Source organism: Arvicola amphibius, chromosome 1 (assembly GCF_903992535.2).
Source record: "Arvicola amphibius chromosome 1, mArvAmp1.2, whole genome shotgun sequence".
Taxonomy (NCBI): domain Eukaryota; kingdom Metazoa; phylum Chordata; class Mammalia; order Rodentia; family Cricetidae; genus Arvicola; species Arvicola amphibius.
In genome coordinates this window covers 155,590,446-155,608,442 of record NC_052047.1, presented here as the reverse complement: position 1 = coordinate 155,608,442, position 17,997 = coordinate 155,590,446, and the positions used below count along the sequence as shown (strand labels likewise).

Below are 17,997 nucleotides of genomic sequence, written 5' to 3'. Positions count from 1 at the left end.
TAAGTGGTTTTTAGGCATAAAGAAAAGAAAAACAAGCCTACAAATCACAATCCCAGAGAACCTAGACAGCAATGAGGACCCTAAGAGAGACATATGTGGATCTAGACATATGGGGGAAGTAGAAAAAAGAAGATATCCTGAGTAAATTTGGAGCCAGGGGACCATGGGAGATGGTTGAAGGGGAGGAGTGAGGAAGGGAGAGCAGAGAAAAATATATAGCTTAATAAAATCAATAAAAATATACCCCAAAAAACTTGAACTTTGCTGATAAATTGTTAAACTAGAAACAATAATATTGAATGAGTTAAGCTAAAACCAGAAAGATAAATATCAAATATCCTCTATCACTGAGGTCTTTGTCTCCAAATTTTCAAATATTAGTAAATACCCTTAGTAAATACAAAAATCGGGATACTAAAAAGATAACATTTTGGGGTAAGGAAAATGTGTATTAATAGAAAGAGGAATAACATTGTGTAAGATAACTCATCTGGGAAATGGGAAGGGCAGTGTCTTAGATAGTGGGCATGGAATAAACCAAGAAGCATGATAGGATATATTCATGCTTTTAAGGGATTTTATCCCAACTCTATGGAGAAGTATGTGAGGCTGAGGCTATCTGGAATAATAATTTTGGTCTTGAACTGAATTAAATCATGTGTTCGGTAAGATAATCACAGTTTACTCATAATTATATTCACCTAAAGGAATAATGAGGTTTCATATAAAATTCACAGATAAGAAATAAGAAAAGTGAAAGTATTCTTAGACAAGAGAAGCCAATAAATGTTTTACATGGCTTAGAAAACATTAGCTATGGCTGGAGAGATGGCTCAGAGGTTAAGAGCATTGCTTGCTCTTCTAAAGATCCTGAGTTCAATTCCCAGGAATCACATGGTGGCTCACAACCATCTGTAATGGGGTCTGGTTCCCTCTTCTGGCCTACAGGCATACACACAGACAGAATATTGTATCCATAATTTAAAAAAATTAGCTAATTGACTAGGCCCAGGGAAGTCAGCATTTTTCCAGCAACCTTTTTGAATGCATTCTTGACTTCTTTATTTCTCAGGCTGTAGACTAGAGGGTTCAACATGGGTATTATCATTGTGTAGAACATAGATGCCATTTTGTCCATGGAGTGATTGGAGTTGGGTTGTAAGTACATAAAGATGATGGTCCCATAGAAGAGAGAAACAGTGGTGAGGTGTGATGTACAGGTTGAGAAGGCCTTCTTTCGGCCTTCTGCAGAGCGCATCCTCAAGATAGCAATGAAAATAAGAAGGTAAGAGTTCAGGATAACCACAAGAGAAAAACTAACATCATATGTACACAACAAAAACAGTATAATCTCATTTAAGTGGATATCAGAACAGGACAGAGAAAGTATTGGGGGAATGTCACAGAAAAAGTGATTAATCACATGGGAATGACAAAAGGAGAGTTGGAAAGTGAGAATAACATGGGTAGAAGATTGGAGAAATCCATTGATGTAGCAGCAGGTAACAAGTAGGATACATGTGGTCCTTGTCATGGAGGTTGAGTAATGTAGGGGCTTACACACTGCTGTGTGACGGTCAAAAGCCATTGCAGCCAGAAGGAAACTTTCAGTAGTGGCAAAGGCTATCAAAAAGAACATCTGGGCAGCACATGCATTGAAGGATATGATCATGTTTTCTATGAGAAACCCTTCCATTACTTTGGGAGTGACTGCTGAGGCATAAACAAAGTCCACCAGGGAGAGGTTACTGAGGAAAAAATACATTGGAGTATGGAGTCGGGAGTCCAGCAGAATCAGCATGATCATCCCAAGGTTCCCAATCAGTGTGATCAAATAGATGAGAGTGAAGATGATAAACATAGGAACCTGAAGCTCTGGGGTATTTGTTAACCCCACTAGAATAAATTCAGTCACCTCTGAAATATTCTCCATGAAAGTCATTTGGGAATATCACTGAGATATGTCTAGGAGGAAATGAACAAATAAAATTTTTGTTAGCTTATCGTAACTATCAGATAAAAAAATATGAACACGTTCCTTTGCCTATACTTTTCTCTTTCTATGCAGAGCAGAAGCTACATGCAAAATGACATACTGATACTGGGTAGGAACACACAGTTTTTTTCATAAGGAAATGTTCCGAATAATAATTCAAACTTTGGTGTAGGGAGTGCCATTTCAAATTTGTGGATCTCAATTTCATTTTCCTGGTATATAGAAAAGTATAGTCTCTTCTCAACTAAACTTACAACATCCATTATAACTATTTGTAATAGCTACAAACATTCTTGTTTAAGATAAATGTTGAAAACTTAACAAGCAGAGTGCAAAGTAAAGGACAGGTCATCAAGATTTGCTAGTATATAATGAATTTGAAAATGTATTTCCATTCACCAATATATCCTTCCACTTTAAATATATCTAGTGATTTGTCATTTTCTCCTAGGGATACTCGAATCTAATAAATTTGTCAAAAAGTTATGAGGGCTTTGTTGGGTCATTTCCTTCATATATTGGCACCTTTAGAAAACTGTATATATAATGGCATACATTCTTAATTAAGTGTTGATATATTAAACATGTCAAAATAAAAGTGTTTGGTCAGTTAGATGGCATAGTGAGTAAATGGATTTTTGTCACATTGTGAAAAGAAAGAAATGACTGGCCTATGTTCTCAGAACCCCCATATACATTAGAACATACTTATTTACCACAAACATATATACTCAGATATACATATTAAAAAGAAAAACAGTTGGGCCTGGAGAGATGGCTCAGCAATGAAGGACACTGGCTACTTTTCTAGAGACCATGTTTCAATTCCCAGCACCCACAACTGTCTGTAACTTCTGTTCCATGTGATCCGACACCCTCCCATTGACCTACATGCAGGAAAAGCATCGATGTACATAAAAACAAATAAATAAATTATAAAAAGAATAACTTTAAAAAACAATCAAGATCTAACGTTTAAGGACATAGATCAGTGGTAGAGAGCTTGCCATATTGAAAAATAGCCTGGGTGTAATCCTTAGAGATAAATTTAAAAAAAATAAGTAAAAGAGGGACTTTTCAAAAGGCAGGAACAAAGATTTGTTGCTTTCGCTTCATATAAATTTTGTTTTCCTACAGAATAATGTTTGCTTTTCCCAAAAACATCAATATATTGTCTTTATGTTTCAAGAATGAAAACAGAATAAGATGGAAGAGTTTCTTTTACTCTCCCTTCTATTCTTAGTGTTGATACCCAACCCATATTTAAACATGCCTCTGCCTGTATTCTCCTCCGTGGGGGATGAGATAACAAACGCTGTGCTATTGTAATTTCAACAGGAAAGGTCTTTCGTACCCTGAAGACATGAATGAAATGTTAGTCCTACTTATTTCTCTGAACCGAGCATCCTTCTTATTCAGAGCAGGAGGTGCTGCCCACTCATCTTCCTTCAAGTATAATTATCATCCTGACTTTCTAAAGGTACCAGATTTTCTGATCTTAGAAATTTGTATACGGTGGTGATATTGAAAGGAACTGAAAGAAAAAAATGAACCCAGAGTGAGATGACTTCTAGAATTTGTATGTCTGTTCTGTAGTGGTTTAAAACTTCTGTGAACTATTTTTCATTATTTAACTCATTAGTAAAGTAATATAGTTGGACAACTTGTCACCCACTACAAGTCTAACTTACTATGGATAAGCAATTACTTGTTTTTTTTATCATTTAAACACGTTTTAGATAATTTTGCATATATATTTCATGAAAATCAATCATTCTCAGGCCTCCTTTCTACCACCCCTTTTAAATTTCCGTATCCCAACAAATCTGTTTCTCGCTTTCATGTCTGTGATTTTGTTTCATGACCCACTGTGATTAATGGCACTATTTGTACACATATAAATTAGAAGTAATCTGTTGATTCCTGGTGGCCCAGCAGTAGGTAGAAAACTAAAGAGAGTCATTTGTCCTCTTCCAGGATTTATAAGTAGCCAGAACTTTAGATATAAGGTTTTATGTCCTGTGAAACCCTTGCCGTTCACTGACTAAGTTTTGATAGTTTTTTTAGAGTCCCAGCATAGGTAATTACTGCTCTCAGGAGTTACCAAGATTTCAATAGGTTTTTTTTCCTGTAGAGTTTAGAATATGGAATTTTATATTACTTTAACCCATCTTTCTGCTCCAACATACTTTCTGTCACTTTCTATGAAATATTTCCCAAGCCTCAGAGAGGGAGATATGAGTGCCTTCTTTTAAATGTGTTTAAAATACTTACTGCTGTCCTAGGAAATGAAAAGTAGTGGAAGGAGGGCTGCACAGATTGCATATGAATATCTAAAACTGTCACAGCTACAGCATTGGTCCAATGTTCATATCCAGGAAATCATCTCGTTATAGGGTCTTCTTCTGCATCTGAAAATTATCTGTGAGACAACATCTGGACTAGGGCTTTAAAATTTCAAGTTACAGGTGGCAAGCTTTGCAAATGTCTAAGAGACCAGTGACATATTATCTTGTCTCTCATGAGGCCTATGATCCAAACAAGCACTCCAGAGGGCTGTTATCGCATTGGTCGAGAGTCTTTATGATGATGTTGGGGAATAGCAGTTCAGGGAATAGAACCTACAATTATCAGTTCAGTTAGACTACAGCCAAGTAAGGCAGAAAAAAATAACAACAAACTTAACTGAAGTCTCTGCACACATCATTGAATACTTGTCTGTATTCATTATTTTTATATTTTCTATTATTTAAAATAATATTCAAATTCAAATGTATTGGTCTTATTTTTCACCTTCCGTAACATATAGTTTTGTCACAAAAACCATGGTATGACCTCAACATAAACTTTTCTTTCAGTTTATTTTATTGTAAAGAAAATATCCATTTTTTTCTGATCTCAAGTCCCTTAGGGAACTTTCATTGGTCGTAGGAATGAAGATTCTTAATACAATGGAATTTGCCTGGATAGTTCGTTTTCAAAGATCTTTACTGAAGAAAAAGTGAATTGGTGTCTTTAATGTAGAAACAAGTTTCTATGTTTCCTTTTCTTTTTTCTTTTTCATTTTTTCGGGACAGGGTCTCTCTATAGCTTTGGAACCTGTCCTGGAACTAACTCTGAAGACCAGACTGACCTTGAACTCAAAGAGATCCTCTTGTCTCTGCTTCCTGAGTTCTGGCATTAAAGGTATTTACCACCACCACCTGGCCAAGAAATAGGTTTCAAGGAGAAAAAATATGATACACAGTTAGATCTCTGAGAAGCAGAATTAAAGGTACTCTAATAATTCTGGGATAAGAATCATATCATGACAAGTAAGAATTTCTCAAAAAAAGAGTCATATTACTGTGTATTTTTATATATGTGTAATGTGTGTATGTATTCTTCCCTGCTTTATCTCTAAAGGGTACTTTTATGCTAACACACACATGCACACACACACACACACACACACCAACTATTTTTTCCTATGCCACCCTTAAATGTAATGTCTTACAATTGTAAATGTTAAAAGAATTTTGTTCAAGAAAATAAATTTGGCAGGTGAGTTTATTAGGAGTATCATTAAGAATATTGAGGTCTTAGGGACATTAGGTTAAACATCATATTAACTCTAGTAAAGCATGTTATGGTTATTTTCTTTGATATCCTTTATTGAAGTGTCTTTCTGAATGAATCATTTATATCTAAGTGAGCATAATTTACTTTCTTTCTGACAAGATGTCTTCGAAAAACGCGTTCATTATCAGACAGCCGTCGGTTCTTATCAGTGGTATATAAAGTCCCTTGCCTTTTGTCAGCAACAAAAACAGGTTAGATCATGGCAGTAGAACTTTCTACCTCTCTTTAGGTCTTTTGCTATTTCTGTAATTCCTTATCTTTATACCCCACCTGAGTACACTCTTTTATCAATATAGTTGTATTAATTGCTTTCTGGTTGCTGTGATAAAACTCCATGACCAAATCCAATTTACAGAAGACAGAGTTTGTTTAGATTTATGGCTCCAAAGGCTTAGGATCCAAAATGGTGGGGAAAACATGGCAACAGGCAGAAACATTGGGAAGCTATCTGATCACATTTCTTTCCCAATAGGAAGACGAAAAAGTAAATTGGAAGAAGGATGAGGCTGTAAACTTTAAAAACTAACCCAAGTCTTCTCACATCTCTGTGCGGCCTACTATTTTTATGACCTCCTCAATTGTGACTAACATCTGGAAACCAGCTGTTTTCATTACTGTAGCTCTGTAATAGAGTTTGAAGACAGTGATGGTAATGCTTGAGGAAGTTACTTTATAGTATAGGATTGTTTTGGCTATCCTGGGTTTTTTGTTTTTCCATATAAAGTTGATTATTGTTTTCTCTAGGTCTGTGAAGAATTTTGTTGGGATTTTGATGGGGATTGCATTGAATTTTTAGATTACTTTTTGTAGAATTGCCATTTTTCTATGTTGATTCTACCCATCTAAGAACGTGGGAGATCTTCTGATGTCCTCTTCAACTTCTTTCTTCAAAGACTTAAAGTTCTTGTCAAACAGAACTTTAACTTCCTTGGTTAGTGTTACCCCAAGATATTTTAAACTATTTGTGGCTATCATTAAAGGTGATGTTTCTCTGATTTCTCTTTATGCTTCTCTCTCTTTTGTGTATAGGAGGGCTACTGATTTTTTTGAGTTGATCTTGTATCCTGCCACATCACTGAAGGTATTTACCAGCTGTAGTAGTTCTTTGGTAGAGTTTTGGGGGTCACTGATGTCCACTATCATCTCATCTGCAAATAACGAAAGTTTGACTTCTTCATTTCTGATTAGAATCCCCTTGATCTCCTTATGTTGTCTTATTGCTGTTGCTTGAACTTCAAGCACTATGTTGAAGAGATAGGAGAGAGTGGACAGTCTTGTCTTGTTCCTGACTTTAGTGAGATTGCTTTGAGTTTACAACTTAGTGGTGTTATAATAGTCCTGGTGGAATCATGGTTTGGGGGGCCCCATTCTTTTTTTTGGAAACTTCAAATGTCACTGTTAGACATGGTGTTGGTTCACTGCAGAAAATTTAAACATTTAATCTACCATGTGGAGGAGATCTCAAATAAGTTATGGAAAAGTTTCAAAGACTCAAAATTTAACCAAAAGATTATTTAGCAAAAAAATAGTCCTTTAATTTTTTTTCTTCTGTCCTATATCAGGTGGCTCTTCTGACATGAGGCAGCGATATTGGATTTTACTTTAATAAGCACGTTTTGTCTTAGAGAAGTAGAGAGTCACATTCCAAATTAAAAATCAGCATTCATTTTTAATTGGAATGGGACAAAAAATACAATTTCAATTAAATATCTGGAGAGAAAGCAGAAACAAACATCTGCAAAGATTTATGAAATTTTATCCTGTGGTAAATGTGATATATGAAGAGGCCAATTTACTCTTTTTCTTTGGACATTTTTTCCATGGATGAATTGTTCCTTTTCTTCAAATGTCCCATTTCTCCAGTTGTATCAAATTCTTCAGATGGATGTCATTATTCTTCCAAAAGACAAAAACAAAATCCTTCTCCAACCCTAATTTTGGGTAGGTTCCCTTATGGCAAACGAATATGATGAAATGAAAAGTATTTGTTAGTTTTAAAATTATTTTAGATTGAACACCCATGCTGCTTGATTAAATATTACCTCTTCTAATCAAGGCATGTCTCTTGTAAAAAGCTAATCTTTATCAATTTTGATGGTATCTGTAGGTTTTCTTCCCCTGTGGAAAGAAATTTATTTCAGACTTTCTCATTAGTAAATTTAAAATGGTTGTGAATTCTGTATTCTTGTACAAGTCTACATTGCTTTGGATAATTATTTGGTCTTTTTTATTATTTAAACTTGTTTTTAGATGATTTTACATACATGTTTCATGAATACCCTTTATTATTGGGCTCCTTTTCTACAACCTTGTATTGCACACTGACAAATTTTTTTTATGCTATGACCTACTGTTATTGAACTGTTTGTGTATTAGTAGTAATATGCTGAAGTTCTGTGAGCTAATAGCAGGTACACAGCTAAAGAGAGTTATTCCTCCTCTTCCAGAGTCTATCAGTAAGCAGTACTTCAGAGGTAAGATTATGCTTTCAGTGGAAACCTTCCAGTTTATTGACTTAGTTTCGGTAGTTTTTGTGATCACACTGTAAGACAACTACAGTTCTTGGGAGTTACCAATTCAGTAATTTTATATAGAATCTATAGCGTGGCATTTTTATATTACTTTAACCCATCTTTCTGCCCCAACATACTTTCCAACACTAACTGTAAAATATATCCTGAGCCCCTGGGCGATTTGAGTGACTTGGTTAGGATATGTGCTTTTAAAATACATGTAGTTGTCCTAGGAATAAATGAGTAGTAGAAGCAGCACTGCAAACCTGGGATGTGGATATGTAAAACTTTTGCATCTATATCATTGGATCAATGTAGACATCTAGGAAACTATATTGTTGTACAGTCTCCTCCCATATCTGAAAACTTGTTGTGCAACTGAATCTGGGCTTATACTTAAAGATTTCACATTACTGGAGACAGGTTTTGCAAATGTCTCTGGGAACACTGCCATGTGAATTCATATCTCTAGAGGCCTATAATCCTCACAAATCTAGTTTGGTTTAATATTTTCATATTTATTATTTATTTATGAACTACAAATATACAATGAATATAAGTACAGTGTACAGTATAATGACATGATGTAGATATACACAATGAAATTGTTATTGTGTAGGTTTAATTTACATAGTCCTCATCTTATGAATCCATAGTTTTTAGCGATGATAGATTTAATGTTACTCAAACATTAACCCACCTTCGATTTAATTAAATAGTGCAATAAGATAGCTCATAATTAAACTGAAGGAATGAGTTCTTTCTGTGAAAATTTAAGAGAATTGATTATTGTTTTTTCTGCCCTAAGTCCTATAGTGGAACTTTCCCTGGCCTTAGGGAAACAGCTCAACACACTGGCATTTGCCTGAATAGTTCTTTCTCAGAGATCTGAATCCAAGAAAAACTGAATTCATGTCTTTAATGGAGAAATTAGTTCCAAGGAGAGAAAATATGATGCAGCTCGAGCTATGATAAGCAGAATGGCAGGTACTCTGTGAACCCTGGGTTCAGATTCCTGATTAGACAGTGAAAGTGCTTAAAGAAAAGTCACATTAAAGTGCACCTTTAAGCCGGGCGGTGGTGGCGCATGCCTTTAATCCCAGAACTAGGGAGGCAGAGGCAGGCAGATCTCTGTGAGTTTGAGGCCAGCCTGGTCTGCAAGAGCTAGCTCCAGGACAGGCTCTAAAGCTGCAGAGAAACCCTGTCTTGAAAAACCAAAAAAAGTGCACTTTTATTTGTTTTTGTATATGTTATGCTAAGATTTATTTCTAAACATTAATTTTATGATAAAACACACACACAAACACATATACTCACTTTTTCCCAATGCTACCCTAAGGTGTGATTTGATACATGAACAAACTTTAAATAATTCTTTCCCAGAAAACAAAGTTGAAAGGTGGATTTATCAAGAGTATCCTTCAGAAGAGTGAGGTTCTACAGACATCAAATAAGTAACACATTAACTCTAGGTAAGGATGCTATAGTTACTATCTTTAACAGTCTTGATAGAAGTGTCTTTATGAATGTTTCATTTAGATCTAAGTAAACACAATTTACTTACCATTTCTCCCATAAAAGCCTTTGAAAAACATATTCTGTATCTGAGAGTTATTGTTCCTTATCAGTGGCATATAACGTCCCCTGCTTTTGCTAATCAAAAAACAAAACAAAATAGATTAAGTCATGGGAGTATAGCATCCTACCTCATTCAAACTCTGCTCCCTATTACTATAATCCCTTATCTTTCTGCCTTCCTGGGCATACTTTCATTTATAATGAAGTTGTATTAGTTATTTTCTGATGCTGGGATAAAACACCATGACCAAAAACAACTTATAGAAAAACAAGTTTATATCTACAGAGTTTAACATGAAGACTACACATTTGATCTCAAACCCACTCACAAATAATTTCATATATTTTTTAGTCAGAATATGATTTTCTGAATGGCCACATTTAGATCTATCGCAAGGCATAAGAAGTTCCAAGAATGATCATGCCTAAAAGCTTACTAGCACATTGCCCTTCTAACAAAACTATTGTCCTTGGTAATTAGAGTAGACAAACATCTTGTCAAATTCAATGACCAGGGAAGGCTCTTTTGGCAGAATTTATAACTTTCTTGTAGCCTATAATTTTATTAATTTGCTAAGGATATTGAAGACTTTGCTTTTCCAGGATTCTTAACTACACTCTTAGTCTCTTGTTCTTCACAACATAGGCCAGAAGGCCTGATCATGGTGCAGAATATGGGTACCGTTCTCCATGAAATGACTAAAGTTAGCTTGTAAATACATAAACATATGGTTGTATAGAACTTGGCAACAGCAGTGAGGTGAGATGTGCATGTGTAGAAGGTCTTCCAGTTCTCAGCTGGTGGAAAGGTTTTTCAGCCCTCAGATACTCAATACAATGAAAGAGTATCATTTATTGCTGCCTACATGAACATTACCCATCTTATTTGTATGAGCACTAATTAGTCAGTAGTGATGTAATGCCACAAAGAAACAACATTGGAATGGCATAAAAAGAAATGGAATGAATATCTTGCATATTACCATAGAACCTTCACCTGGCATTGGATGGAGAAAATGACAGAGCCCCACATAGAAGCACCGGATTGAGCTCCCAAGGTCCTGATGAGGAGCAAAAGGAGGGAGATCATGAGCAAGGAAGTCAGGACCGTGAGGAGTGCGTTTACCCATTGAGATGGTGGGACAGATCTAACGGGAGACTACCAAGTCCAGTTGGAATGGGACTGATGGAACAGGGGGCCAAACTGGACTCTCAGAATGTGGCTGACAGTGGAGGAGGACTGAGAAACCAAGGACAACAACGGCGATGAGCATGAGCTCTACAGCATGGACGGGCTCACTGTGAGCCTTGTCAGTTTGGTTGCTCACCTTCCTGGACTTAGGGGGAGCTGGGAGGACCTTGGACTTAACATAGTGAAGGGAACCCTGATGGCTCTTTTGCTTGGAGAGGGGTGGAGTGGGGGTATGGGTGGAAGGGAGAGGAGGGAAGGGGGAGGAGGAGGGGAGGAGATGGAAATTTTTAATAAAAAAATGAGAAAAAAAGAAATGGAAAGTGAAGATGGCATTAGTGGAATATTATAAATACAGTGATAACGGAACCATCAACAAACAAGACACATATGATACTTGTCATGTAGATGGAATATTTTAGAGATTTATTCATTGATGCATGATGGTCTTAGGCTATTGTGGCAAGCATGCAAGTTCCAATAACTGCAAATCTGGAAAGAAGAGCATCTTGGAATCACATGGAGAGTGAAAGCTGAAGCCTAAACACAGTTCATTTGGAGAGATTACTGAGGAAAAATAGGTGACACTGTTGGGTCCTAAAACTGAGAAGCTTCTGTAAAGCAAAGGACACTATCATTAAGACAAAAAGGCATCCTGAGTCCAATAGACAATTCTCAATCAGAGTGATCAAATAAATAGGAAAAATATAAATAATGGCTCTTAAAATTCTAGGGCACATTTAAGTTCACATGAATAAATTCATTCTCCCCTGAAATGTTCTCCAGAACACTCAATTGGGAATGATTATGACTTGCTCTTTGGATGTGATGATATAAAAACATTTGAAGCATGATTGAGGCCATGATATAGCATCATTACTTTTGTGAAAAACCTACATAAAATTGCTATTTGGGTAGGTTGCAGGAGGTCATTAATATGGGAGTCGTATAAATTAACATTGGAACTTTATATTTTAGGCTCATTTCAAATTGATTGGTAATTGATATTATGTATTATAGTAAGGCAAATCAATATGTCATTTTACTTACATTTTATAAACTCTTACAAACACACTAGAGGTACACTTTGTTTCTTTAAATATGTGTCAAAACTTTATGCAGGAGAAAGTAAAGTATATGCTTTCCAAAATCATGGTGATAAAAACCCTAGAATGCTTTTACTGTCTCTAACAGATACACCAAATGACACACAGTATAGTGTCTTGGGATGCTGCTCTAAGAATATACACCATTTTATATTCCTCTATAAAATGTGTAAGTGAATGTTACAGTTTAAAATTTGTGCCACTTGCGTTTCTACTTGAGGAATGAGGCCTGTATGTAGTGATAATTTGACATATTTATGTATGCCAAAAGTTAAAGAGTTTTTCTGATTTTCCTTCAATGTCTTTATTTTTTCAAGTAAAGAAATATTTTCCATCTTTAACCATCAAACCAGCCTGCATTACTTGTTTTGATAAGAAAACAGAGGAAGCATGAAGTGTTTCTTTCCTTTACTCTGTGGATTCTTTGTCCTCAACCGAGCTGTATTTCCTAATGTATTTGGTTGCTCTCACTTTTGTTACGCCTCAGATGACATCTGTTTTTGTTTCTTTGGTTATATTATGAAGTGACCTTTCAACCCAAAAATGCCTTTAATCTAGAAACTTGGGTCTTACTCATTTGCTTTTATATATTAATGTAAGAAATGTGTAGTGTTACCTTTAGGGCAATCTAAATGAGAAACATCATTCCTTTTATTTTCATATTGCATCTGCATCTATATAGCAAATATTATGCAAGTTATTTGCAAATTAGAAACTATAGTTTCCTTAATTAAGATATGCTTCCCTGCTCCCATATCCACTCCTCCTCCATTCCAACTGTCCCACTCCCCCAAGTTCTCCCCATCCTCCCCTTCTTACTTCTCTCTCCCCATCTCCCCTTACTTCCATCCCATACCCACTCCATTTTTTGCCTGGAAATCTTGTCTACTTCCAATATCCAGGAGGATAACTACATGTTTTTTTTCGGGGGGACTGTTTCACCTTCCTATTTAGCTTCTCTAGGATAATGAATCATAGACTCAGTGTCCTTCATTTATGGCTAGACCAGACTCTAGAGGGGTTCCCAGGTGTTCAAGGAGATGTCCTCAGCTTGTTCCTTGAGCAGCTGAGGAGAGGGCACCTGAATTGGCCCTATACCCACTCTGATGAATATCTTGTATACCACCATAGAACCTTCATCTGGCGATGGATGGAGATAAAGACAGAGACCCACATTGGAGCACTGGACTGAGCTCCCAAAGTCCAAATGAGGAACAGAAAGAGAGAGAACATGAGCAACGAAGTCAGGGGTGCGAGGGGTGTGCCTACCCACTTTGACAGTGGGGCCTATCTAATGGAAACTCACCAAGGCCAGCTGGACTGGGTCTGATGGGGCATGTGATCAAACTGGACTCTATGAAAGTTGCTTTCATGGAGGGCTGACTGAGAAGCCAAGGACAATGGCACTGGGTTTTGATTCTACTACACGTACTGGCTTTGTGGGAACCTAGTCTGTTTGGATGCTCACCTCCCTAGACCTGGATGGAGAGGAGAGGACCTTGGACTTCACACAGGGCAGGGAACCCTGACTGGTCTCTGGACTGGAGAGGGAGGGGAAAGGGAAATGGGGGAGGGGGAGAGAAATGGGAGGATGGGAGGAGGTGAAAATTTGTAATAATAATAATAAAAAGGAAAAAAAGAAACTATAGTTTCAAAAGCAAGCAATGGGAGCTATCCTTTACATAGTATGTTTTCTCTTCTTGGATACCACATGGTTCTCAGTTCACAGCATTAAAGCCTAACTATTGATGGTCCTGAAGAAAGTCACATAATCATTTTTACAGTCAAATGGGTGTAGGAAGATCTATAGTCTCTGAACTTAAAAATAATGTTTTCATTATTACAATCTACTCTTGATCAGTATTCTAAATAGAAGAAGAAATATGAATGTGGTGGCAACTTTAGAGCATCACTCTTTCTCCAGAGTGAAATAGTCCTGAGTATGAAAATCTATAGATATGGAGCTACACAAGAAAACAGAAATAACAAAAATCCAATGCTAAGAAAATTGTTAGAAACATTCAGGCTGTCATCTTGCTCAGCTGTTTAAATTTTCTAGGCATTATTTTTTTATTCCTGTGCTTTAATTTGAAAAATGATGGTTGGAAATTTTACCATTCTTTTCAGATATAACTGACTATATTGAAATGTATGTTTTTCAATTCTTCCTGGCATCAGACAAATATGGAGACATAGGAAATTCACTATTTGTTTCATAACCAGAAAACTAGTTCAATGTTCAAATCTAGGAAAGCATCTATCTATTATACTTCTCCATCTGTAAATTTTTGATATAGAACAGAACCTGGGGTTATGCCTTTGTAAACATCAAGGCAGAGATGGAAGCTTTGCCTGTGTCCCAAGGAAAGTGATGCCATGTAGCTGGTGATATGTAAAGGTCTGTGATTCCCACATTGGTGCTTCAATATATCCTTGATCAGCACACAGAGGAAAGGGTCTGAATTTGTTTCCACAGTGCTTATAATGGCTAAGGAGAATAGAGTTATCAGAATAAAAGATTCCAATTATTAGATCATTGGGAGTAACAAATATTTTAAAGATAAAAATGTTAGTATATAGTTGAGATTCTGATTCAAATAGTTCTTAGATGGAATATGACTATATTGTTTTTCACATATGCTGATTAATGATGAAAGCCTTTAAATGAATCTCACTGAAAATCTTACAGTAGATAAATATTGATGATGGAGTAATAAAAATACTATTTATAAATAGTAAAGACCTGTGTAAACTTTTCTCCAACGCAGACATATAATCATGCACATATACAGCACTTCAAACAATGCTGAGATCATTAAACACTAGGTACATAGAGGCTAAAACCATAATCACATGACATTTTACCTACCTAGTGTAACCAAAGTAAAAAATAATGATAATATTGAATGTTAGGGAATACCAATATAGATAAGTGAGTATCCAAACATTTTGACAGGTTCATAAAATGTATAATTTAAGAAATATTTAGGAAAATCAAACCAATTAAATAAACAGTCATCATATAACACATTTATGTTGATATAAAGAAACAGCGTGGACTGTGTGGTTCATAATGAATATTGTTTGTGGCAGGGTTTTTATTTATTTATTAAAAATTTCCACCTCCTCCCCTCATCCCATTTCTCTCCCACTTCCCCAGTACACATCCCCCTATGTCTCCAGTCCTAAAAGCAGTCAGGGTTCCCTGCCCTGTGGGAAGTACAAGGTCCTCCCCGCTCCATCCAGGTCTAGGAAGGTGAGCATCCAAACAGACAAAGCTCCCACAAAGCCAGTCCATGTAGTAGAATCAAAACCCAGTGCCATTGTCCTTGGCTTCTCAGTCAGCCCTTATTGTCAGCCTGTTTGTGGCAGTTATAAGGCTTAATGCTTGCCCACTCCATACAGCACAGGTAAGGTGGAAGAAGAATGCAGCATGAGGGGTAAAAAACAGACTTAGGGTTTGCTCCATTCTCTTCTCTGTCCACTGTTCTAATCTAAAGATCTGAGTACCCTGAGTCTTTAATTAGAAGAGCATTCTTGATATTTTTGCAGTATCTTTAGGGTCATCATTCGCTGTTCTGATTAATAGCAAATGGCAGGTTCTGTTCTTGCTACTCTCTTCCAAGGTGTGCTGGACCATAGCCTCAGATTTTAATTCTTTTACAATCACTTAGGGAATCTTCCAGATCATTATCTTCTGTTATTATTATTCAAAACTTCACACAATTTCTCTATTTTTAATTTTTATTCTAAGTACTTAAGTAAAATTATATAACAACTTTAATGATTTTCTGTTGAGAGTTATTTCATACCCAAAATTTAGTTTATTGAATGACTTTTAACTTCATTAAATCACACTTGTTTGCAAAATGATATACTTTCAATATCGCCAAGAAGTGCAACTGGCTTGATCAAGAATGAAACAAATATACAGAGAACTAGAATATTCTTTTTTTCCAAATTCCTAAAACGTATCTCCAATTCAAAGACATATAAATATCTAGAATTTTAAAACCAGTATCAACATATAAGTGAATATGTAACACTTATACTCTCTGCCCTTTGTTCAAAAATATTTATTCAGCATTTTGCCACAAATTTCATAATTATTTTAAAATAATATATTTGATATTCTTTGGAATATTCATATATAAACAATATATTTTGATCATACCCAATTGCATAAAACCTCCGAAATCTTTTTACAACACTATTTCATGTTTTCCCACCTCTTATCTGTTAGTAATTCCTGAATGCAGTTCGTGCTACCCATACAACTGTGTGTCTGTACTATCCACTGGCAGATTGCCAAAGTAAAGCATCTATTATTTGCCAGTAACTGATCAAGTGGATATGAAGCCGCAGAAGCTCTAACCCAAAGTAGAATCTTGAATTGCTGTATTTTATGCAAATACAGATGGTGTGTGTCCATAAGTATGATGACCCACTTATATCCGTAATATGGCATTTCCCACAAGTCCCCTCCTCTGACTCTTGCTCCCTCTTCCACAATGTTCTCTGACATTTGGGATGGTGGGGATGTCTATACAACTGCCCCACCTATGAATAAACACTCACAGTCACTTATAATCAGCACTCCAACCATTTATGAGTTTTTTTCTATTAACCGCTAACCTGCTGCATAAAAGAGAAGTTTCTCCATGCAAGGTTGAGAGTATCCCAAGTAAATAGATAAAAGTAGATATATTTAGAAGGAAATGAGACAATGTGATCATTTAGCAAACATCAATAGTTCTTGCCTAGGAGTCTAAGCTGTTCCTAGACATAGGACTAGCTTTATAGTACTAGACATGAAAGATGCAATCTTGTTAATAAACTCTAAGTAGTTCTTTCTCTTACTCATCTACTACTTATACACATAATTAATTTTCTGCTCACATATTTTTTCTGAAGAGATCATTTAGATACTTAATAATTTAATTTTTCATTGAATTTGTACTTAGTAATTCATGTGAGAAAAATATGGCTGATACCCAACATGGGGGTTGATATAAAAGAAGAAACTCATTTTTGTCGGTGCACAAATCCTGTTGTCTTTCAGTTTATGTGATTATATTTAATGTATGCACTTCCTGGCTGTGATTTTGATTTGATTTATTGAACACCTGAAGAGATCTGAAGCCCTAAGGCATTTCCCAGAATTCTGATGTTGAATTTCTGAATTTAGTTTTTCAGTGAATTTCTTTCTGACGTCTGCTGAAATCCTGGGATTCAATAGTTTTAGAGAATATGTTCATCTTTATTATTGATACTCAATATTAGAACTATTTTAACTCAAAACCCAAAAAGGCAATATCATAATTTTTAGGTTAAAGCAAAATTATAAGAAATAAAGCTGCTTTGGATGAGATCCTGGGATTATGCATTCTCAGGAAGTCTCATGTGTTTGTTTAAAGTACTGTTAATAACTACAGCTTTATATTGTAAAAAAGATATACTCATAGTCCAAAGGCTCATGATATCAATTATGGTAAACTGGGTTACATCCCTGGACCCATATATCAAGAAGAGAACAAACTTATAAAAACTGTCCTCTAGTCTTTATCGTGGAGTTGTGTCTTGCACACACACAAATATATCCAAACCCCCCCACTCTCACATGAGCACACATGTATACCAAACTAATAAAGTGTAGTTTCAAAGAAATCAGATATTTTAAACTTCAATAATTAAAAATATAGATGTCATGTGAGATTAGATTCAAAGAATTCCATACCAATCATGCTGAATATTGTGATCCTGTCAGTATATAGAATTAGAGTCTTGACTTTAAAATTAAACTGCTTCTTATTTCTGCACTACATCAGCAATCCATACTAAATTATTCATGCCTTAAAAATAAAAATGGAGATATCATGTGAGAGTATTAAAATTAATATAATAGAAATAATTTAAGAAAAAATATCACAAACAATAGATATATAATAGTTTATGTAATTTATAACCAATTTGTAATTAATCAATCTATCCAAA

At 35.6% G+C, this 17,997-nt stretch overlaps 1 protein-coding gene across 1 annotated transcript; it reads right to left on the bottom strand.

Moving 5' to 3' along the window:
• Nucleotides 1–994: 994 nt before the first annotated feature.
• On the bottom strand, nt 995–1,942 carry LOC119823695 (olfactory receptor 5B12-like). Its single transcript, XM_038343777.1, has one exon. The coding sequence runs from the start codon at nt 1,940–1,942 to the stop codon at nt 995–997; it is 948 nt and encodes a 315-aa protein (XP_038199705.1).
• Between the last annotated feature and the right edge of the window lie 16,055 nt (nt 1,943–17,997).